This window comes from Pezoporus wallicus, unplaced genomic scaffold, assembly GCF_028554395.1.
Source record: "Pezoporus wallicus isolate ANWC-B61680 ecotype Strahan unplaced genomic scaffold, APGP_CSIRO_Pwel_v1 contig_3952, whole genome shotgun sequence".
NCBI classification, from domain to species: Eukaryota; Metazoa; Chordata; class Aves; order Psittaciformes; family Psittacidae; genus Pezoporus; species Pezoporus wallicus.
Genome location: NW_026635034.1, coordinates 12,750,946 through 12,774,912, shown reverse-complemented (window position 1 = coordinate 12,774,912; position 23,967 = coordinate 12,750,946). Strand labels below are relative to the sequence as shown.

The 23,967-nt window shown below is 39.4% G+C and overlaps 2 protein-coding genes across 7 annotated transcripts; both read left to right on the top strand.

Moving 5' to 3' along the window:
• Nucleotides 1-1,089: 1,089 nt before the first annotated feature.
• BNIP2 (BCL2 interacting protein 2) lies at nucleotides 1,090-13,329 on the top strand. Of its 6 annotated transcripts, none has more exons than XM_057399170.1 (11): nucleotides 1,090-1,369; nucleotides 1,890-2,020; nucleotides 2,750-2,808; nucleotides 3,881-4,048; nucleotides 6,513-6,689; nucleotides 7,378-7,480; nucleotides 7,772-7,903; nucleotides 8,495-8,581; nucleotides 8,708-8,806; nucleotides 10,202-10,237; nucleotides 12,767-13,329. In XM_057399170.1, exons 2-11 carry the CDS (start codon nucleotides 1,971-1,973, stop codon nucleotides 12,813-12,815), a joined length of 960 nt encoding a protein of 319 aa, XP_057255153.1. In that variant the 5' UTR covers nucleotides 1,090-1,369; nucleotides 1,890-1,970; the 3' UTR covers nucleotides 12,816-13,329. The 6 variants fall into 6 exon arrangements, with proteins under 6 accessions (XP_057255153.1, XP_057255172.1, XP_057255180.1 ...); XM_057399161.1 differs by having other exon boundaries at nucleotides 1,093-1,369; nucleotides 2,750-2,817; XM_057399189.1 differs by lacking the exon at nucleotides 8,495-8,581 and having other exon boundaries at nucleotides 2,750-2,817.
• Nucleotides 13,330-19,085: 5,756 nt separating this feature from the next.
• On the top strand, nucleotides 19,086-23,483 carry GTF2A2 (general transcription factor IIA subunit 2). Its single transcript, XM_057399146.1, has 4 exons — nucleotides 19,086-19,218; nucleotides 19,910-20,014; nucleotides 21,132-21,258; nucleotides 23,235-23,483. The coding sequence occupies exons 1-4, from the start codon at nucleotides 19,147-19,149 to the stop codon at nucleotides 23,258-23,260; spliced, it is 330 nt and encodes a 109-aa protein (XP_057255129.1). The 5' UTR covers nucleotides 19,086-19,146; the 3' UTR covers nucleotides 23,261-23,483.
• Nucleotides 23,484-23,967: the final 484 nt, after the last annotated feature.

Genomic DNA, 23,967 nt, shown 5'->3' with positions numbered 1-23,967 from the left:
TAATGGAATACACTGTGTAGTAATTGGTTGTTTCTGGTTAACTCGGACACGTATTTAAACCTTACAAAGGAAGGGTACTGTTCAAGTCTTGGAGCAAGACCCTACTTTAAGCTATCGTGTGGGAACTGTCTTGTGAACACAGTGCAGGCAAGCTCGAGTAGCAGCTTATAGCCACGAGCACAGTGATAGGGTTGGTTTGTGGTGTTGATTTTTGGTTTTGTTGTTGTGTGTTGTTTTCTTTTTTTTTCCTGTCGGTTTTCTTCAGTTCTGCATCTGTCCCATAAGAATGAAGTTACCACTTAAGATTTTCATTTAGGTTTGGTGCCTTTTCATTTACAGTCAACTGCATGTTTGCATCAGATGGTCTGTTCCCAGGAAAGCTCTCATGCTACGTGTCGGTGTCTGAAACATGCGCAAAGAGCTATGCACATATCCACTTCTGTCACTGATCAAAATTTCATCTCAAATATTTGATTTGATCTCAAATGAAGCAAATATTTAAAATTCATTGGTGCAAACACTCAGCAGGTTTGTACCCAGGAGAAACTGCATGCTGAGGAGATCATCATGTTAATGAAAAAGAGGGCATGTTTCAGGAGGAAAGTAGTATGATTCAAGCAGCAAGGAGCTGCTTCAGTGTATTAGTCAAAAAGAACAAACAGAACAAGGGAGAGCTGGGAGGACAATTCCTGGGGGCAGCTTGTTGGAGGCTGTGTGCACAGGCACACGCTGTCAGCACCTGAATGGTGTTGGGCTGAGCAATTCAAACCAGGGCAGTCTGACCCTGAAGAGGAACTAGGCTGCTGCCTCCTAGAAAATTAATTTCAGCCCTCTTGGTGAGGGAAGCAGCAAATGACAGTAAAATAAGCTTAAATTTTTGTCTCTGGTACTGCAGTTTTACAAAACCCGGTCTCTTGGGCTTGTTTGCTTTTATCTAATCAGCTCGCACAGCATAGCTGTGAGCATCGCAGGACACTTTAAAATCAGTCTGTGGCTGTGTCGGGTCATGAGAAGAGCAATAGAGATTTGGTGTGAAAGGTGATCCTACAGAATAGTAAGTGTATCTTGCTTCTTTTGGGGCATGTAAAAACCTGAATGTCATAATTAGCAGTATGATTGCATCCAAACTTGTTTTCTCTGTTCATTGTTTCTCTGCTTTCAAAAGTAGCTTCCTGTTTTGATTAGTGTTGGTTTTGTTAACATCCTCATTGATAAGTGTACCTGTTCCTGCTAATCTTTAGAGCCAGCGCAGCCAAGAGCTTGGACTTGTGTATCAGCAGAATGGTTTATTATGTTCCATTATTGGGGATTTCTTATTGCTGGTGATGGGTGAGCGTCAAAAAGCACAGCTTGACTTGCACATCACAGGGTGAGATTGCTTTCTGAAATAGTTATCTGTAGGGTTTTGGGGTTGGTGTGGTGGGTTGCTTGGTGTTTTTTTTTTTTTTGCTTGCTCTTTTTGGGGGGAGTAGGGGGTTAGAACTTGATTGTGTTTTAGATCTGACTGTCTGAGTAGTTATTAAAAATATACACTTAGTATCTCCTATAGAATCTGGAGAGCTGTCAAGTTCCTTAAAGTTTGGAGTGAACTGGAACTATCCTAAATGATAGATCAGATTGCTTTGGGCCTGCAACTGAAAGGTTGTTCCTGCTTGAGCAGGGCATTGGGCTGTATGAGATCCCTTTCAACTGAAATCACTGTATGATAAACCACTCCATGAGCATTTCTGTATGAGGAAAAACGTATAAATAGAAGCAAACCATAAATTTTCCCCGTTTCCTACTGCCCCCACTATGTAGTATCATAACTTGGGTCTAAGTAGAAGGATGTGCTGCAAGTGTGGGACTTAAAATAGTATTGAACTAGCATTTTCTTTTATGTTCTGCAGCTCCTCTTTAGCCTACTGTCCTGAAGGCAAGAGGTTCTGGTGTATAAGGAGTCTCTATTAACAATTCAAGTTGGCTGGAGAATGGAAGGTGTTGAGTTTAAGGAAGAATGGCAAGATGAAGATTTTCCAAGGTTTATAATTTTATTTTTTTAAAGTAATTTAAATCAAATGCATAACATCCAGAATAAGCTGCCTCTTTGTCTTCCATGTGAGCTACCACTCTAATCATCTTGAAGTGATGTCCGTTAATATAGTATTTTTCAAAAGCTCAGTGCTCTGGAAGAGGGAACCCTTACGTCTGTTAAGTAATACAGGAATGCCACTGTTGAAGCTGCCAGAGGTACTAAAGTGAAAATCTGCAAGTTTGGCTTTGTTCTCTGTAATAGTCTTCTGTAACTAAGTTGTTTGCGTATTATTACCAGAGTCTAAAGGCCCAAATATTTCATTAAGCAACATTTCTGAGCAAAATTAATAACAGTTAAAGACTGCTAGTAATGCTCGGGCTTACAAACAAACTAAACCAACTTACATCACAGGTATTCCATAATAACACGATTGAACTACTTTTGTAATGTATTTCATGTCAAATGTTCTCAAGCAAGAACGTGACAAGTTTCCTTAAGGATGACACTAGTAGGAACCAGTATTTTGGCACTTATTACATCAACAGATGTTTGCTTGAATCCTGTAAAGGAATTTTCAGTGACTTGGGTGCTTTGCTTGGTGAAAGCTTGAACTTTAGGTGTAAGTAAATTAAGTTCAGTAGTAAGCAGTGTTTTAAGTCTAAATAATTGGCATTTAGCTGGCTATTTAAAAAAGAAAACAAGTTTTGTAACAACAGTTTCCCCTTTGTGCACTAGGCCTCTGCCAGAGGATGATCCTGTGGAGTCAGATGTATTGGCTGCCACTGGAACAGAAAGTGAAGCTGGTGAGAATATTCCACTCCAGTCAAGCTGATGGCTTCCTACTTATATGGCTGTCTTAAAGCTCTTTTTTGGTGTGGGGTGGTTCTGGGTGTTTCTTTTTGGGTGGTGGGTGGATTTTTGTTTGGTTTTTTTTGGTGGTGTGGGGTTTTTGGTTTTGTGTTTGTTTTGTGTTTTGTCAGGCTTGGGGAAGCAGCATTCTAAGTGGCATTTTTGTGTATGAAGGGTAGTATAAACATATGGTCTAGAAAAAAGAGGGGTTTGGAATAAAATGAGACTCTTTATCCTCCCTGTGAACAGAGTAATACTGGACAAAAATGAATTACTGCACTCCCAGACCCATCTTAAAACCTTGGTTCACATGGCTTCCGTGCATCAGTTCGGGCCTGCTTTAGTTTCACTCCAGATTTCAGACCTCTGCAGCCTTTTAAGAAAGTTGTCTGAATGGGCAGGAGGGAAGTCATACAGATGGGGGTTTTTATGTTTAAAATTTTTTTTATCTTGTTTGTCTGCTTTAGTTGTGGCATTTCCAGTTCTGGATCGGTTGTTTTATTTCCTGCTTTCATCTGCTGTCTAAGTCACACAAGTATTTGCCTTGTGTCTCAAAGCATGCTGCGTATTCTCACCTAATAGTTGCTTTCGTTTTCTGTTTTTGCTGTTGTCTGTCAGCCTTTTTTAGTCTTTTATTTTTAGCTTGTATATTCTTTTTTATTTCATCAAAGATGGTTATGACGTTTTGAATACGTAACAAAAGGGCTAAGGACATGAACCTATTGCATTCTTTGCAAGACTTGAGGCTTTTCTTCTGTAGAGAGTGTGGTGGTCTACCACTGTGATCATAGTGTGTATGCAGCTCTGTAAGCTTACAGTCCTAAGAACTCTGACCTTGAAGTGCTGTTCTTTTCACCTTGTGTTTAACTCTTATTCCAAAGATAGGTTGGTTTAAATTATGGGTCTTAACTTACCATGCATTATGACAAAGCACTGGGCTCTTCCATCTTGTTAATATGCTTAGCTCAACTTCCTTTAGCTTTGAAATTAAATAATTTGCTTTTTTTTTAAATACAGAGGCTAATGGAACCAAGGTGAGGAAGAAACTGATGGCTCCAGATATTAGCTTAACGTTGGATCACAGTGAGGAGTCTATTTTGTCTGATGACTTGGATGAGAGTGGAGAGATTGATTTGGACAATGTAGATACTCCTTCAGAAAATAGCAATGAGTTTGAATGGGAAGGTAAGTATTTTGTTACTTTTGCCTGAGGCTCTGAAATATTTCTATTTTGTTATGTGCAGGTCAACACTTTTTCAGGTGGGTCATAACCATGACCAATATTACAAGCAGAAAAATATAAAGGGAGTTATTAGCTTATAAGTTGGAAATGGGTGCAGTGAAATTTTAAAGACCAGACCTTGATTGATTAGCAAGCTGGCAAAAGAATAACTGTAACTCAAACTTAGGGGAAGGTCATTAAATACCTGAAAGAGTCCAGGTTCCTCTCTGTTGCAGTCTTTTTAAGAACCAACCTGGGGGGGGGGGGGGAATCCAATGTGAGTTATGTGTACTGCAGATACTTTTAAGTGGAGGTGAACCATATAAATGGGTGTAGATTAGCTAGTCAGAAATCAATGAAAATGCAAGCCATTGTTTGAGGAGGGCTGAATGGTATTTCTTAAAATACTCAGTAACACCTGCTGTCACGTTTTACTGTGGTGAGAATGGCAAATGCTCATTAGCCTTAAAGGTTGCATGCTTTCTGGATTGACTGGAAGTGGTAAAAGAGCCTCTATTTTGTGTCAAGGAATTCTGAAATTACTTGATAGTGTATTAGCTGCAGCCACACTAGTAATTATATTTATTTTAAGAAATGAATAGATGCCTCATTCATATAGGCAAAACCTGGGGATTCTGACAAATTTGAGGTTAAGAGTTCTGTGTAGAAGTGTGCTGGGTTCAGCTGTAACAGTTTTTGTTTGTTTTTTTTTTTTCTCCTGGTGCTGTGCTGTGTTTCAGCTGTAGTCTGAGAATAGTGCTGATAGCACACTGTTTTAGTTGTTGTTAAGTAATGCTTATCCTGATCAAGGACTTTTCAGTCTCTCATGCTCTGCCAGAGAAGAGGGGCACAAGAAGCCAGGAGGAAGCAGAGATAGAACACCTGACCCAAACCAAATACCCATGCCAAAGGGGTATTCCATACCACAGCACATCATGCCCAGTATATAAACGGGGGAGTCACCCAGAAGGGCAGATCGCTGCTTGGGTTGGTCTGAGTATCAGTCAGCAGGTGGTGAGCAATTGTATTGTGCATCTTGCGTTTATTGTTTGTTTTTTTTCCCCTTTCATTGTTAGTTTTATATTCTCTCCCCTTGTTATTGCTGTATCATTATTATTAGTAATATATTGTACTTTAGTTATTAAACTAAACCTGTGGGGTTTACTTTCTTTCAGTTCTCCTCCCCATCCCACCTGGAGTGGGAAGGTAGGGGAGTTACCAAATGGCTGTGTGGTGCTGAGTTGCTGGTGGGGCTTAAACCACAGCAAGAAGTTAAAGCACAAGTTTTAAACTTGCAGTTTAATTTTGTTTTAGGGCCCTTCTATGTAAGCCAAGAGCTGTTGTGTTGGTCAGCAGCTGGAGTCTTCAACTTCTGCAAACTTCATGACTTAAGAATGTCTCTTACTGAATTATCGTGTTAACTCAGTTATTTTTTTTTTTTTTTTCATTCTGGAAATAAAATACTTTTAATTCCTGGGTAAACAGGAAGCTCTTTCCACTGGTCTAAATTAAACATTGCCTGTTCTTTATTCCAAGATAGCTTATAAAAGGAGAAACACTCTTTAGAATAAGTTGGGTGGGGTTTTTTTAAATAGCTAAAAACATGTTGCAAGGGAACTTTTCATAACAGACTGCGGGTTTACTTGTGTTAGAAGGGTTCTCTTCATTGTAGTGAAGAAGTAGGGTCAGTTTTGCAATGATGTGAAGGAAATGTGCCAAATGTTTGTGTCTTGTTTTTTGAAGTGGCTGAAAAGGGTTTCTGTCTTTTCTTCCTTTAATGCTGCTGCCTTCATTTTCCTGGAAGGATAGTTTCAATTAACAGCTTTGTCTTGGGAACAGACAACTAACTTGCAGTAGGTTTTTCTCGCTTTGGGTAAGGTCTGTGCAACAAAGTCAAGAATCTTATTTAATTGGAGCAAATTGTCTTACAGATCGCTGTCAACATAAATTTCAGATACATACTGATTGCACGCATGTGAATTAGATTTAATTCCTAATAATTTGGCTGCATGTCTGCTTGCAAGGTGCTCAATGTTTTAAATCATGCTTTTATGTAAATCTCTGATCAGGCAACCTGTCTAATTATCATTGGAGTTAACCACTTTGTTTATTTTGGTGAGACTCATCAAGGTCTGTGTTCTGAAAGCCTACAATTAAATAGGTTTCTTAAACAAATGGAGATTTGTCACGTACTTTAACATAGAAAATTACAGTTGATGGATAACTGCCAACGTGGAGTATTTTGATAAACTATAGGTGACACCCATCAGATCCTATTCTGCAGTGACTGAGGGAACTAAGTCAGCTGTTACATCTGACTGGCTAGAGAATACTAAATAGATAGCAAAGTGGTTAACCCGTGTTGTAATTGATTGTCACTGTACATAAGTATTCATAATGGATCTTGAACGTGTGTAACTTTGGCAGATGATCTTCCAAAACCAAAAACTACTGATGTCATTAGGAAAGGATCACTTACTGAATATGCTGCGGCAGAGGAAAAAGATGATGGTCGACGCTGGCGAATGTTTAGAATCGGTGAACAGGACCACAGGGTGGACATGAAGGCAATTGAACCATACAAAAAAGTTATCAGTCATGGTGGTAAGGATATGTGATGTGCTGAGAAGGAACTCTTGAGGAACTACTTCTTTAAGCTGAGTTGGGGTGGCACAGGAAGAGCTTTGGGCATAAAGGCTCAAGTAGTGATTCATTTGTTGCAATGTTAAGGCACATGGTTGGTTTAATCCTTTTTTTTTTTTTCCCCTCTTAAATTCAAGTTCCAAAATGCATGCATGTTCAGATGAAAGTATTAAGATGCACCTATGCAGTAAGATGTACTTACCTGTTCTACAGTGTCAGTGCTACCTGTAGAATTTTTTTAAGAGTTTTTTGAATTTTAAGATATTTTTGTTTAAAGAGTGTTTGAGGCATTAACTGTAGATCTACTAAGGCATAAATCAATCTAATGACTTTTCCTAACAGTCTATGGAGTTTAGGTTGGAAGAAAATTTGACTAAATAAAAATGTTATTAAATGTTATTAAATTTACTGAGATTCTACACTTGAGATGTTGAATCAGCATTTGATCTATGTCAGCTTCACCTGTTTCTTTAGAAGTAGACAAACTTGAAATCTTCTGTAATTGTATGAGTCCGTCCAAATAGCATAGATGTTTTTAGCTGTCTTTAAGGTAAATAATGAAAAAGCTTACTGAATGCTTGGCTTGGTGAAAATGTAATCAGTGTGCAGTCACCTTGGTCACTATTACTGCTTTTTTCTTTGTTTTTAGGCTACTATGGTGATGGGTTAAATGCCATTGTTGTGTTTGCTGTTTGCTTTATGCCTGAAAGCAGCCAGCCAAACTATAGATACCTAATGGACAATCTATTTAAGTAAGTCATCATCTGCATCTGAATACTTAATTTTACAACATGAAATTTAACATTTTAGTGCAAGGGAAATAAATTTTTTTAATGAAGTTTTTTATGTTTCAGGTGAGGGAAAGATAACAAATAGAGAAGCAACTCCATCTGCTTCCAGGGGAAAGGGGGGAAGAAGTTACTATATGTTGCTCAACACTGTTGACAACTCTCTATTTTTTTTTTTATTTATTTGAGCACTACTAGGAATTACTTTAATATTCACAGATCTCACTTGAAAGTTTTCTGTGCTTGTGTCTGTAGGTATGTAATTGGCACTTTAGAGCTGTTGGTAGCAGAGAACTATATGATAGTTTACCTGAATGGTGCAACAACACGGAGAAAAATGCCAAGTTTAGGCTGGCTCAGGAAATGTTACCAGCAAATTGATAGAAGGTAAGAAGCTCTGCAGTGTCTTCTTACAATATTCACATGATCAGTGATCTACACACTTAAGACAACTGCTGTTTACTGTGGTGTCTGGTACCTTCTAGTTATGATTTAATCATACAAATTACTTGATGTAGTGAAAACCTCTTCCTAAGCTAGACAGTGTGGAATAATGCTACAGGCATACCTGGCTTTTTGTTGGTTTCTAGTGAAAATAGTAGTGTGAAAATACCAAATACTATTACCATGTAGAATATCCTTAAAACTTCACGTATTAATAAGATAAGGTTAATAATGGGGTGTCTTTCATGAACAACAACATCATTAGTTAAGTAGAAAGATTCAAAGAAACTTCTCTTTGGCATATTAATTCCTTGTCATTATTGTCAAACTCCTTCTATATCTTACATTTTCATTATGCAGTTCTGCATAGTTTTTTCTTCTGGCAGATGGTAACTTCTAATAATGGAGTGTCAGAACACAAGATTGATGTGATAGTTTTGCTTACAAAAACATAGTTTTTATATGTTGAAAATCCCCTTGTTGTCCTGCTGCTTTTTTGTGCTAGTAACTATGTCTGCTGTTTGAATTCTTCAGGTTAAGGAAAAATCTGAAATCATTAATCATAGTTCATCCTTCTTGGTTCATCAGAACACTTCTGGCTGTCACAAAACCCTTTATTAGGTAATAACCTGGAAGGTGTTAAAAAAAATCCTAACTACTGTTTACATTAAACTTCAAAAACTGTTTTAATTTTTGCAGTAGGTCAATATTAAGTTGTAACTGTAGCCTACATTTGTTCTTCCACAGCTCAAAATTCAGCCAAAAAATTAGGTATGTCTTTACCCTGGCGGAGCTAGCTGAACTCATCCCCATGGAATACGTTGGCATCCCAGAATGCATAAAACAGTATGTTTTATTATTCAGACATGTTCTACACTGATAGTGTTTTAGAACTGGTATATATTGTAATCTCTGATGGGTTTGAATGTAATACTTTGCATTTAATAATTTAACTCCAGTCATTGCTAGCTTTAGGAGGAGTATCCATGTTTGACCACATTGCTAACTGCAGTTTGGTGTGATAATGTATAGGGATTTTCACAGATAGTGCCTTACTTAATTATCAAGTTATGTTGTGTGAATTAAGTCTTCTAGAGCCAAGGCCCCATTCCATTCACCTCATACTAAACCAGCTGGTGAGTGAGAGATTCGGGGCATGTTGATACTGAAGTTATAGCATCTGCAATGTTCATGCTAAAATGTGGAACAATTTAAGTGGTGAAATATCACTTGGGTTGGGATGTCATTTAAAAAAAGAGCTGTGGAAAAATGCTGAATCCCTACCCAGTAAGAGTTCTAAAATTGTGGTGTCAAAGAGGTGAAGGCAGCATCAATGTCCTTGGTTTTCTCCTTTTCCTTCCCTCCAAGTAAAAATAGCCATTTTAACATCAGTGGAACTCCTCTCTCAAATATGACAATACATTTGTCAGTAGCATTTGTGGGTGCAGTAATAGAATAGAAACCATCAACCTGAGTATTAAAAAAGCCAGATGAAACTACTAACAATTCTGATTATGAATTGATTGGCCTGTTAGAGGCTATCATGTACAAAACCGATAGAGTATGCATCGCAATAGGTGATCACAAACTGGGAACTCCATATGGAAGTCTCACTATTTGGACAGAAGGGTACATCCGTGTTGGACAGATCCTCACTGCATCCCTGCAAATGTCTGGTTATTGCAGTACACACCTGGTATCAGTTGCACAATGTAACTTTGCATAAGATGGAGAAAACGCAGTTTTTTTGGGGCTGGGAGGAAGGACATGACAATGCTGAAGCAGCCTTTTGCTAGCTTTAGGATACTTCTACTGGGGCTTTTGAGGGATATCTTATGAAAATTCAGACTGTCATTCCAAGTCTTGAAATACTCCTTTCTGTGTTAATGAACCTTTAACTGTTCTGCAAAGTCTGAACTTGGTTAACTTGTGGAGTTAATTCTCAGACTTCTGTGGAGGAATGTATCTGGCTTCAAACTGTTCTGATTATAGACTTTAAATTTTGGCAGTGGATGTCAACACTGTGCAAGAAGTTGTATTGAATTCAAATGTCATTAAAATGTAATACTTCTTGATTAATGGTTAAAAATGGTGGAGGTACTAGATATATTTTTAATTATATCAGTTTCAAAACTTGGTATGTTTCTGCAAACTGTATTGACACTAACACCAGTTTGCAGCTTCTGTTGAATTTGGCCTTCATATGTTATGTTTACTGAAATCAAACTTTTCTTCACCAAGGTATGAAGAAGAAAAGTTTAAAAAGAAACAGAAAAGGTATATTCATATTTTGATTAGGGTTGCATCTAGATAAGATGATATGCACTGCAACTAACTCCCAGTTGATTGGCTTGCATGAAGGAATAAGCATTTGTAAATATAAACATGCACTAGTGACCAAGTTTTCATGCATTAAAGTAATTATAGTGCCTGTGCAGTCTGTCATCTAAAAGAACTCACCCTGGATATTCAAACAGATATTTGTGAATAGTCTCTATTATGTGAGATGCTCACTTTTTAAGAGCATTACATGGATTCTCAACTGAGCCTTCAAGAGGCAAAAGTAGTGCTTCTGTATGAATCTATTAAATGAAGTTTCACTGTTTCTTACAAGAAGTGATGTCTGAAGGAAGAGCTGGTTTCAGGTGCTGAGCTGTGGCTCTGTGTCAACAGACATGCAACTCTGGAAGAAGATCTCATTTTGAATCTTGTATTTTGTATTTTTGGTATTCAGTACTTTTTTTTTGGTTATTAACTTGCACAGATGGAGTTCAAGTCAGTAGTGTTTAGTGCTGTTTGTATTTGCAGTGCCTATGTTCCTTGCTAATAAACATTGGATTTTCATTTTTTTAACTTTCAATCTCCTGCTAACTGTTCAAGCTATTCCAGAAGCTGCTGAGATTTTTGCAATGGATCCATTTTTCACTCTCACTAACAAATGTACTGAGGTTTTGATACTAACAGCTTTTTTTATTATTGTTATTTTTCCTGAGTGCATAACTACTGAAGGAGGCTTATTGTCTAAGTTGGGTAATAGGCAGAGAGAGGAACACAGAGATTAAAATGAACTGAAACTGTTTCCAATAGCTACCAGGTAAAGTAGTGACAAGTGTTGAACGTTTTAGGAATTATTCCAATTCAACCTGAAGTACTAACCCTGTCAAATTTAAGAAACCCTTTGAGTATATATTAAGCAGAACTTTTGTTCAGTTTTATTTGCCCAATTTTGTTGCAAGGCCCATTGTATTCAGGATTATTCAAACAATAATGTGTAAACACTTTTTAAAATTTCCACTACAACAAGCACTCTTTAGTGTTCTGTTGATACCATCACTCATGCTACCATCACTAGTATGTTCCTAAGTGAAACTGAAGTATAGAGATTGCCAGCCACTGTTTGATACTGAGATTTCAATCACCTTGAAAGCAGTTGCAGGACATTATTTATTATAAAGGGGGGAAAGGAGATACATTGAAGTTTAATTACTATAGTTGTTGAGGATGGCAGTAGGAATTCTTTGGCTATGTGTATGAATCACTCTGGAAGCTAGGGTATGATATACTTCTATGGATTTATACTGTCAGCTGTATGTTTAGGCATAGCTTGTTTGCATTAGCTCTCCACAGTTTCGTACATTTTGTGTGATTAGTCCTGTAGGTCATGTCAAAACATGCTTTTCTAAGGTACTGCAGTGAGGACAGGGGTGAGTTGTAGCTGCATACTGTGCAGGTGAACAAAGTATTTGATGAGGACTGTTGCTTCTAGACAACACTGCTCCAGACCCATTGGATCCTTGTGTACCGAGTTGAGTTTTACAGTTGCAAAACCAGAAAAAGCCCAAACTCCTGTCTCCTTGTTATGGGTTCATGTCCTGAAAGAGCTGTCATTGTTTGAATCACCTGGAAAAAACTGCTAGTTACAGTTTGAGAGACTGGACACATAGGTTAGGCAGGCTGTTAGAAGACAGGCTTGGCCTTGGCCTCTCTCACTTAGAAATGCTACTGGTTTTAAAAGTAACTTAACTCCACACACGGCTTATTTTCCAGAAGGTGTAGTTAAGATGAGCCTCTTTTTCCTGTAAAGAGGAAAAGTACATCTTGGCAGGGCTGTCAACCATCCACTGCTTTCTGCAAAGCAACATTTTGTTTGCTAGTCCCAAGGCAGATACAGGTATATTTAAAAAACAAAAAAGGGAGGGCACAAACAAAAGCAGAAACCCAGCAGCTATAGCAGCATGATGGTGATTTTTATTTTTTCCCTGGATGATGACAGGAGTTGTAGAATGTAATAGAAAAAGTATTGCACTTAAGGAGCCACCTGACTTTTGTTGATTCAACTAGTGCTGTTACCTTCTTGGCTTAATTACTGTAGCATTAAAGGTAATTCTGTGCTTATTCATCACAGCAGTGGTGCTTGCAGTGTTGTCATTTTACCTGTGAGCCTGTATTCCTGCTTGTATTCATTAATACAGTCAGTCTGGGTTGTTTTTTTCCACAGTCAAACTTAACTTGCACTTTTCAAATGCTTCTTTTCAAATGCCATTTGTTGTATTTATTTATTGTTTAACTGGTTTCTCAACAATTTTAATTGATTTCTAAGGGGAGGTAGGAAAATAGATTTAAAAAAAGCCCAACACTGTTGTGACTGCATTCAATAAAAATCTTCATATTTATTTACTAAAACTTTTTCCATGTAAAAGCTTTGTGTTTTCCTGTTAAGAGGAATAGTTTTGCTTAATATATCAGCAGTCAAACTAAACTATTTACTAACATGGTTTCAATTTCACTGCTTTCTTTGGTAAGCAGAGTTGACCAAGAGCTGAATGGAAAACAAGAGCAGAAGAGTGACCAGTAAGTTTGGAGTCCAGCTAAGACTGAAGAATATGCAGATGGAATGATGCTATCTTTGCTCCATTTACAATGCATTCTGTGTGTATATAATATAACCTGTTGCAAAGGGTGCTTAATTCCTTTGGACTGGCACACAATGGACTGCTTGCTGCTGTATTGGTCTGTCTTGACTTCAATAGCTGTGTTTATATATTCATTTTATATTGCTAAATATCAAAGAACCCTGTGTCTTCAGAGGATGTTCTTGCAATCGTTTATCTAAATGATGCATGTTCTTCAGTAAAATATTTATATACCTAAATGTTAAAGGAAAGAGATAATATATATATATATTTTTATGACTGAACAATATCTTGTGCATACCTGCTGAAGGAATTCATTTGCAGGTAGACAAGGCCATAAGTTACTTGTTATTGTATAAATCTGTTTTGCTGTAAATGGTCAAGTGCATTTCTTGATTGTCACAAAACCCTTAATTTGTTTGGCTATTAACAATCACATAATGTTGTCTTTCACAAGAGTGGAGATGTGTGTTTTTGTTTACAGCCCTACTACAAGCAGTACTCATTAACTTCACTAGAGTGAGTTTGAATTTGGTGTCTTAATCTGCTGTTCCAGATGCAGAACAGCAGTTCTGTGCACTTCAGCCTGTTGGCCAAAGAGTTTAAGCAGAAGCCACAACAGCAACTGACTGCTGAGTGACTGGCAAGGTATCAGCCTTTCTGAATTTTAAGTTGCAAATTTAGATTCTGTGTTAGTAAATGAAAGCTGTTCCAGAAACCAGCAGGAAATGAGTTCACTGCAGTCTTTCCTGCATAAATATTGGTTGTCATCAGCAGGAACTCTGGTAGTGCTCAGTAGAGCTTGGGAGTTACACAGGTATTCTAGCCATAATAGCAGTTTGCAGGGATATGGGGTACCATTTGCCACCTCTGTGACCTGGGTGCAGCTGTAAACAGTTATTTTTCTCCTTCTTAGTAGCTTCTGCAGTGCTGTGTTTTCACTTTAGTGTGAGAACAACGCTGCTAACCCACCAATGGTTTTAGTTGTTGCTTAGTAATGTTTACTCTGATCAAGGACTTTTCAGTCTCATACTCTGCCAGTGAGGAGGAGGACAGGAAGCTGGGAGGAAACAGACACAGGACACCTGACCCAAACTAGCCAAAGGGGTATTCCATACTACAGCACATCATGCAGAGTATATAAACTGGGGGGGGGGGTCACCTAGAAAGCCCAGATTGCCGCTTGGGTTGGGCTGGGTATTGGTTGGTGGGTGGTGGGCAATTACATTGTGCATCACTTATTGTTGTTTTCCTTTTCCCCTTTTAGTTTTATATTCTCTTCCCTTGTTATCTCCCTTATTATTATTGGTGGTAGCAGTAGTAGTTTTGTATTATACTTTAGTTACTGGACTGTTCTTATCTCAACCTGTGGGATTCCCATTCTTTGCATTCTCCTCCCCATCCTTCTCGAAGTGGGGGTGAAAGAAGGAGGGAGGGAGGAGCTGTGTGTTTCTGGGTTGCTGGCTGGGTTTAAACCATGCCACTGGTCATCACTGTAGATGAAGCCTCAATTTCTAAAGCTCTTAGATTGGCACAAGACAGCACTAATTTCACTTGAAGTAATTAAGTGAAATTTATTGTTTTTTTTTTTTCTTCCCACAGTGGTATTGAACTTGAATCTGTAAGAGGTGTTCTTGGATTCATAACTAGTGTTCATAGGTTTATCAGGGCAACAATGATGCACTAGTTAATATGTTGCAAAAGTTTGTAACATCTTTTGATAATCACTGCTATTTCCCTATAAGGACAGATGTGTGCAAATACCGATTCAGGAGCTGAGCAATAGAATATCATAGCAAATATATTAAATCTTCACTTTCGGCTTTTATTGTGCTCACAGTTTTGTCTTAATACTGAAAATATCAGTTCTCAATTCCATTAAAAGCTACTTCTCTTATTTAAAAAGATATGGTTATGTTCAAGCAGATTACTTCCTGACACTGATAAATAGCTGTCAAAGATAGTTCCATGGTCAAGACTTATTACCAATTAATCTACTGTCTCTAATGAAACATGTATAGACTCTGAGGGCAAATGAGTCAGATGAGGGCAAATTGCCCATGTATCCAGGAGTTAAGTTTGCAGCTCTGAGACTTTTATCTCAAGATTTAGGTACTCTTATTATAATAGTTTCTGTATAATAGTTTCAAAGAGATTACCATGCAGGCTGTTCTCTTTCAACAGGCCATGCTAATTTCCAGTTACCTTGCATACATTTGATCAGGTCCAAATCTTGCTCTGAAAGCAGAACACAGATGCAAACATTGTCTTTGGGGCTGTCTTATTTCCTGCTTCAGTTGGCCCAGGTTCCAATCAGTAAACTGGACACTTACAGCTTGTTTACTTCTGATACCTTCACAGTGTAGTGTGTGAAAATGCAAACCTATAAACCTTCCTGATCTCTATTGGTTCTGTGTGGGTCTGAAGCAAGATACTAAGCATTCTGATCATCTCGGTTCCAATTTGTCATAATTTAAGAGAGTAGTATTCTCAGTAAAACCATATTCTTAGTGGATGGGCTGTGGTTCTCCTATGTCTTGTTGCTTCCAGTGTGTATAGTGCAGTATGTAATAGCCAGTCCTCTCTATAGGCTGTGCTATCAAATTATGGGTTATTGCCTTTTCTAGTTTCTGAGTTATTCTGCAGCTACATGCTGCAGTAGTACTATTTCTTTGGAAATGTGTATGTGCTCACTGAATGGTTTATGTTCTCTAGCGTAAGTGTATGTTTTTGTGAATGAAGACAGTGCACATCAGTTCTGTCCCCAAAGATAGCAGCTTGAGAAACAGGCATACTAAAGAATGATTCCCTGCTGACCTTTTGCAGCTCATCATTTAATGCTGAGGTGGCTGTTTACAAAAAGCAAAGAGGTCCCAAAGTTATGGGTAACTTTTTGTTGTGCTCATCTTTTTAAATCTATAAAATAATATTTTAATATTTAAAGCCATTAAAAGTTGGAATGCCATACTTTAAGTTATTTCTAAGCCTGAATCACTTTGTGATAACAATATTGTAGGGAATTCACCTTTTAATGGTGAATTTTAATTCGCCTTCTAAAAGTGAAACTTGTGTTGCTAGAATACAGTTTGAGCCCTGTCAAGAAAAGGATTTCATGAGTCACTAATGTGATTTGGAGGTCTCCTTGGTTTGTTTATATGGACGTGTGTTAAGTCAGTAGTTCTCTTTCGTTACTACTGTGCACAGCTGAAACAGACGTTTGGGGCAGTGGCCTCCCTGTGCATGGATGTGACAATTTTGAAGACTGATTTCTACAATGGGATAAATCTTCAGAAGTGGCAAAGATACTTTGGAGAAGGTGTCATTAAAACAGGATATGAATTGGCTCTCAATTGCTTGGATGTTCTTGACGGTATGTGCAGAATGGCAAAGCCATGATCGGTGGGGAAGTAATGGAGAGGGATGTGTAAGGGTTTAGTGCTGAAGCAGATTGAAGTCTTTGAGGTTCTGGAATGTGAAAATGGTGAATTGTGTTTCCAAAAAAGCTTAGAACTAGTTAGAATAATATGTAATGTTCATAACTATGCAGCTTAGCTTTTTTTTTTTCCTTATTTTCAGTGAACAAGTGAAGAATAGTACTGCTTGCTGTGAGGGGCTTTATGCTAAGAAACAGCAGTTCTGTTCTGTATTGCAGTTAGTACACAGCCTGTTCTTGTCAGCATGTTTCAGCAAGGTTTTTGCATTGTACACTTTGACAGCTTAAAACCTTCAACTGTTCATTCGTGTCAGATTTCAAAATTAATTACATGTTGGCGATAATGGAATCTTCTATGAAATTATCTCAGTGTGTCACAGGGAGGACAGTGTGGCATTGGTGCCTACTCCTGTGTCAGCTTCACTGATGTCATCTGCTCGAATATCCGTAGGTAACCCAAAGTAATGGGAGCAGATGGTGAATGGGCACTTCCTAAACTAAATCTGTCACAAAGAATTTTCTTGGTGAAAAGTATATTTCTTCCACTGTCAAATATTTGTATATCCTAGGGATTTATACAGTATTTATTATGTAGAAAGGTGGCTTAAATGCATCTCTTGTCAAAAGCTGTTGTCTTTGGAGAGGAGTTTAATGCTCAAGTCATTCCAGTCATTCTCAGAAGAGTCTCATACAAAGAACAGAGGGGAGAGGGATGATAGGTTTCATGCTTTTTTTTAACCAGTCTTACAAAGATTTTGGTGAAAATTCCTACTTAGTCCTTGTGGATGCAGGTCATTCTCTAGAGGGCTTTTTGTTGTGGATGCATGAAACCAGTGCTTTAATTATACTTTTTAAGGATACCTGGGTTTACTCTAACATGTAAGTAGTACTTAAGTAATCTGGAAAACAGATCTTGCAGCTTTCCTAGCACCAAAACTCTTAAGTTCCTTATCCATATCTCACTTCCTGTATCCAACTAACAGGAAAAAAGGGCATTTGGAGTGAAGAGGGTACAGTTGTGTTACAGGTTTTCACTCTTCAAGCATGACTGAGATCAGGGAAGTTAAAGCCATTCTTTGATCAACTAAATTTATTTTTCTTATTTTGCAGTTTGGACTGCCAGGGTCACTGATTTAAACATACCGATTGGTTTTTGTTTTAGTATTGAAAATGATCTGAGGAGAAGCTACTGTAGTGTTTTCAGAAAGTCAAGTTCTGATTTTACCATGTTCTTTACTATAGCTTGCTAAGCTGCCAGCTAATATTTCTGACATGGAATTCCAAGTTAATAATTACAAAATGAAACAGATGCTTACTTCCCCTCTGGCTCTGCAGGCCTGCTGTGTTTTAGACATCTGAACAAAGTCATCTACTTAGAAAGCCTGAGCAGTGATATAGGGTGCTCTGCCAATAGAATGGTAGATGGAAGGGTTAGGACATTGTCTATCGGTGTTGGTAAAGTCCAGTGTGTGATACAGGCAATGTGCAGTGTTGAACAACCTGAAGTTGCAGTAGTCATGCAAAAACATGGGTTGTGAATCACAGATGACACAACTGGCTTAACCTGTTCTTCACAGATATAACTATTTTCCTTTGCCCTTCAATATCAAACTATGTCAATTCAAGACTCTTCACCTACCTCTCAAGAATGCCATGATCCTTTCTTTTAAAATGAGCTTGTTTGTGTTCCTGGGTGTCCCAGTGTAACATGATGAACGTATCTCTAAATGTGCTAGCTGTTAATACTTACCGGAAATTTTTGAATTAGGAAACAAAATAAATCCTATATGCGAGAACTACCTTTTCAATGTTTCATTTTGCTGCTTAGTCATACATTGGTAATAAGAGTGTCTTTCCGTGACTGCATACGGCACCACCTCCCACCTCTTCACATTTGACTTCGGTTCCCAGAGCACTGTCGGTGCTAGTTCACTACTGCGGTGGAACTGAAGCATCTTGGAGTTGAGTATTTCGAAGGTGTTCGGCAGCTGTAACGGGCTCGGCTATCCTGGCAGAGGAGAATGGGAGGGGGTTCAGTCACTGAGGAGGTAGAAGGAGCCTCACCCCGGAGCTGCAGACACTGAGCTGTAAGTGTAAGCTGTTCACCCTCACCTGCAGCGCACGATCTCGGCGTTCAATGGGCTCAGTGAGGCCCGGTTCCCGCCGCTGCTTCCGGGGACGGGTTGAGTCTGGGTCCCGACCTCGCCGTTCCGCTTCCGGGTGACGGGCCGGCGGAGGCGCGGATGCTCTTCGGCTGCTCGGAGCGGGTGAGGCTGCGGCCGCCCAGGGGCTGCCCCGAGCAGGAGCCCCCGTCCTGCGGCGCTGCCCGTGGCTGCTGTGCGGCGGCCGGCGCCATCCGCCGGGTTCGGTGGGGGGGTAGGGGTGGGGGTACGGTCTGGGGCCCGGCTGTGGCAGCCGGCCCAGGCTCGGTCGGTGCCCAGTGCTGGCCCCGAGTTCCCGTGAGGTTTCCCGGGCGCGCCGTGGGGGGCGAGGAGCTGTTCGGAGACCGAGGGAAGGGACGGCGGGCAGTGTCAGCCTGTCCGTGTGGGTGCAGAGGCCTGTCGGTGTCGGCCCGGCAGGGACAAGGTTGCCTCCCTCCGTGTGCCGCATTGCTGGTCTGCTCGTTGTTGGTGCTTTGTGCTCTGACCTCCCGTATTGTTAGCGGGGGCTTGCGGAGCGATCTGTCAGTGCTGCTTGCTCTCACCGTGCAATGTACAATTAGGTCTCTAGTGTCTTTAGAGGTTTTTTTTTAGTAGTATTGTTTTGTTTTAAACGACAGCGAGCGCACAAGAGCAGTGGATGGTGAGGAGGGTGCCTGTCCTGTCCCGCCCCAGTAAGCCATGGCCTATCAGCTGTACAGGAACACCACGCTGGGGAACAGTCTGCAGGAGAGCCTGGATGAGCTCATACAGGTATGTGTGGGGCCCGGGTATGCAGTCAGCTTAATAGAGAGGCTTGTTACTCAAGCAGCTTTGTGGCTGGTATTGGGTACAGTACAGCCAACGGCTGGAAAACCTGAATGAAATCAAAAGCCTTTGCTACTCAGTTGTCCTGATAATTCCTTTTTTTTGACATCCTATATGAAGGAAAATGTTTTCCGTAGGATGCGTAACCTCCTCTTGTGATGCCCAGTGAACAAACATCAGGTTAATCCAGAACACTGTGACTGATGTTCTGCACCTCTGGTTGGTTTCAGTTGATATTTACCAGATGAATTCTTTGTGTAGCACAAAAATCACATTGACACCTAATTCCTTTTCTCAGATTTAAAACAGGGAAAAGGCAGTAAAATTATTCTTGTGTTGATTATCCTTCTGGAGATCATAGAATCATAGAATAGTTAGGGCTGGAAAGGGCCTTAAGATCATCCAGTTCCAACCCCTCTGCCATGGGCAGGGACACCTCGCACTAAACCATGTCACCCAAGCCTCCAGCCTGGCCTTGAACGCTGCCAGGGATGGAGCATTCCCGGCATCCTTGGGCAACCCATTCCAGTGCCTCACCAGCCTCACAGTCTGCTGCCTGGGAACTTTGTTTTGAATTTTTACAGCTTTTTTGAGTTTACTTTGAAGTAACGCAAACCTGTTTTTATAACAACTTCAGTCCCAGCAGATCACTCCTCAGCTGGCCCTTCAGGTGCTACTTCAGTTTGATAAAGCTATCAACTCGGCACTGGCACAGCGCGTCAGGAACAGGGTCAACTTCAGGGTAAGGTAACGCTATATATAAGTTCTTCATGGGGTGGAGTAACCAAGCTTTGGTGCAGAATGCCGTTAAAAGCTGAGCGCTCCAAGCGAAAGTTCAGGTCTGTCTTGACTCTGAAATAGTGAATGCTGACAGGTTTATTCTGTATGCAGTTGTGAGGCTTGTTATTCTCTTACTGTGCATTTGATCTTTCAAATGAATGCAAAGGCTATGGAGAGATTTGGTGGGTGGATGAAAACAGGGGAAGAGGGAAGTGCTTTGATGAGTAGCACTGCCATTCTTAGTGTCTTGCAGGTGGGAAGGGAGACTTGCTTCTCTTAGACCTAGCAGAAGTGAGATGAGGCCAGATTTTCAGCCACATCTGTAATGCAGAGAGACTACAGAGGTGTACATCTGCCCTTGTACAAGACAATGGTCATTTTGTAGCTATTTTCTGTAGGTATCAGGAAAAATAAAGTTTGTTTTTCTCAGCCAGCCACCCTAATGAATGCCAGATAGCCAGCACATTGTAAAATGTCAATTTGATTGTAATTTTAAAGAAAAATCCCAAACCAGTTGTTAAATTATGTCCTCAGCAGTTGATGCAGAATACATTAATGAAGTGAGCTCTTAAGATTTTTAGATATTTAAACCACACAAATATGTTAAAAAGAGCATAACTACTTTTTTGTAACCCCCTTATGTCACATGGGTCAGTTCTGTCATGATTTTTTTAAACTGGTTTTATTTGAAAATTGCAGAATTCCCATCTTGTTACAATTGCTGCTGTAACTGATTCTTTTTATGGCCAGTGTTTTAAGAAATTGTGTCTGATTCTGATCCTTTACACACATTAGAAAAGTTAGAAAACTCTTTAACATACGTGTGAAGCTTCTCCTAGGATAAACCGTAATGGTCTTGGAATGGTCTTGAGAATTTCAAGACCATAATGGTCTTGAGAATTTCAGCCACTGGAGGGCAGTTCTACTCAGAATTACTGCTTACTGAGTTTGCATGCATTCGTGTTCATTGTTGGCTTTATGGCAAGCCTAATGGTAGAAGGGATGTGGTTCAGTAAACATCATATTTCCTGTTACTTTTGGAATGCAGCCTACAGAAAATGTCTCTTGTCTCTTTAAAGGGGTCTCTGAATACATACAGGTTCTGTGACAACGTATGGACATTTGTACTGAATGACGTTGAATTTAGGGAGGTCACTGAACTTGTAAAAGTGGATAAAGTGAAAATTGTAGCATGTGATGGAAAAAGTAAGTATGGAATATGATATAAATAAACTGACACACAAGACTTGATCATTTATAGAAAGCTTTGACCAAATGTTTCATTAAAGCTAGGTTGATTGTATTATTCAGACAAAAGTAGTGCTATGCACTCCCTTCTACATATGATAAATGCAAGAAAATCAAGCTAAATGCTCCTTGACTCATAGGCACTGAAACGGGAACGTGTTAAGAGACTGCTGCAGACCTGGTGTTGGGAAGCATGAACTACTGGAAAAATTGGAAAGTTATAGCAGCCTTCCAGTATCTGAAGGGGGCCTGTAGGGATGCTGGGGAGGGACTCTTCATTAGGGACTGTGGTGATAGGACAAGGGGTAACGGGTTAAAACTTAAACAGGGGAAGTTTAGATTGGATATAAGGAGGAAATTCTTTCCTGTTAGGGTGGTGAGGCACTGGAATAGGTTGCCCAGGGAAGTTGTGAATGCTCCATCCCTGGCAGTGTTCAAGGCCAGGTTGGACGAGGCCTTGGGTGATATGGTTTAGTGTGAGGTGTCCCTGCCCATGGCAGAGGGGTTGGAACTATATGATCTTAAGGTCTTTTCCAACCCTAACTATTCTATGATTTTATGATTCTAAGTAATCTTCATTGAATTTCTGTAGGGAGATTTTTCTTGTATTAACCTGGTTGTGAGAAAAGCACCATGTTTTATTGAATTCAAGGAAAGCCTCTTCAGTCTGAGCAACCACTTGTCAGAGAAAACTAAGCAGTTGTCTGCTGGATTTGATCATAGAGGACATGACAAGTTTATGCCAGCATTTGCAAATAATACTAAAATATACTGCTCAACAGATCCACTGTATGTACACTGCTTATGGGAGTTTATGTCCCATATCTGCTTGGCTGGATTACCTTTGTCAGTGTTCCTTGAAATTCCTTACCAGAAGAAGTAATGTAATGACTTTTGTGGCAGGTTGGTTTACAACTTTTAAAACCATCCCTGTGGCAGAGTATCGCTAAAGATGTAGGAAATGGTGTCACCTGTTTCACCACTGGGCAGCGATGTGAAAAGGAAGAACTGAGAATGGAAAGGGCTTTATAAATATACTCTAGCCCTCTGAAACAGATTCCTCATGACTTCCTGGTACTGGCGTGACTACAAGTCATAGTTTTAAAGAATTGACAGAATTTATTGTTTGCTCAACTTTTGGTATTAGCCAAGCATATAATCTTACTCTGTTTATTTTTTGTGTGCCTATTATAGCTAGTAGAAGAAACCTTACTTTGCAAGTACTAACAGTTTTCACTCTTGATAAAGGATGCAAATCAGATTTAAAGAATGGGGTGATTTAAAGTTGCTGTTAACATTACAGCCGTTTTTCCCCACAAGCAGCTGACTTGCTAAGACACATCATAAACACTGACTTGTCTTTCTCCATATGTGTCATGTATTTTTCCCATAGCTCTAAGAACAAGAAAGCAGTGATGATAGTAATACCAGCAGTTGCACTGGTGTTAATTGGTGCTTCTGACAAAAATTCAGAACAGAGAATTGCTGAGTTATTTTATGAAGATCATGCTCATTCCTGCATCTATTTCAAGATGTGTAATGAACTATAACCCACACTCCATAGGAGCTTATGCTACTGGATGTGCAAACCCCTTTCTCTTTCATAGGCTGTGTGATTTAGCCAGATGTGCTTGTGGCCTTCCACAGTAAAATTGTTTGTGTATCGCTGCAAGTCAGAGTAGAGCTTATTGTATTTTTAATGCCTTAATAGCAAATGATGTGTGTGCACAACCTTGAAGTTTTGTGGTGGCTAACTGAATGTTGCTAACTGAAAGAGCTCAGGCAGCATGTCCACCACATCAATAGCAGTAGGGTAGGTACAGAACATGTCCTGAAATGCTTGGGGAAGGTATAAGAGAGTGAGTATTCTCTTTAAATTATACTCAACTGTAGTGGATGTATGTATTACTTACCCTTTGGTTTTTCTTTCCTAGACACTGGTTCCAATACTGCAGAATGAACAGGACTGGAATTTGTCTGCAACACTTCAATATGCAGCTCTTTCTGGAGAGAAGCATGGAGAGAGACTGTTCATTCTTAATTCTTGTGATGCAGATGTGAGTTAGTCCATGCTAGGAAGTCTCAGAATGACGGCAAAAGAAATACCTGTAGCATTTCTTCAGTTCACCCTATAGGGCATGAATACAATATTACTTTTGGGGTTTTCTTAAATTAGAACAGATACTGTTGGTTTGGTTTGGGTTTCTTTTTTTGTTCAAAGTAATTTCTGTAATAAATTTTTATTTAAAAAACTTGCGAATGAGTGATCATTGGAAAACTGTCTAAAGCCAATCATTAATATATTTGTTAAATTTTCTCAATATTGTCTAAGTGTGTTTAGAGTCATGTTGCTAATGCAGAGGTCATCCACTTACAGGGTTCTGAGTGCGGTTTCACTGGTAAGTATTGCAGGAAATGGCTGTTTCGGGATGGAGGAGGAGATCAACAAAAGCAACTGATGCTGGCCAGTATATTTGTCTGTTTGTTACTGCATCTTTCTATCTATAAATTTGCCCATTTGGTATTCTCAGCTAATAGTAATAATACAGTAACCCAAGTATTAAAGTTATTGCTCAGCTAATCAAATTGAAGTAATGAAACTGAGTCTCCTAAGATTGTTTTAGATCCTCAACAAATGTAGTGTTGCTTGGTTTATTGTTTTTCTAA

Excerpts from the sequence above, each read along its gene's own strand:
- BNIP2 (XM_057399161.1), top strand. The coding sequence starts at position 1,971 with ATGGAAGGTGTTGAGTTTAAGGAAGAATGGCAAGATGAAGATTTTCCA. Across the intron at positions 2,021-2,749 it reads CAAGATGAAGATTTTCCAAG|GCCTCTGCCAGAGGATGATC; the intron begins GTTTATAATTTT and ends TTTGTGCACTAG. Across the intron at positions 7,904-8,494 it reads TACCAGCAAATTGATAGAAG|GTTAAGGAAAAATCTGAAAT; the intron begins GTAAGAAGCTCT and ends TGAATTCTTCAG.
- GTF2A2 (XM_057399146.1), top strand. The coding sequence starts at position 19,147 with ATGGCCTATCAGCTGTACAGGAACACCACGCTGGGGAACAGTCTGCAG. Across the intron at positions 19,219-19,909 it reads GCCTGGATGAGCTCATACAG|TCCCAGCAGATCACTCCTCA; the intron begins GTATGTGTGGGG and ends TAACAACTTCAG. Across the intron at positions 21,259-23,234 it reads TGTAGCATGTGATGGAAAAA|ACACTGGTTCCAATACTGCA; the intron begins GTAAGTATGGAA and ends TTTCTTTCCTAG.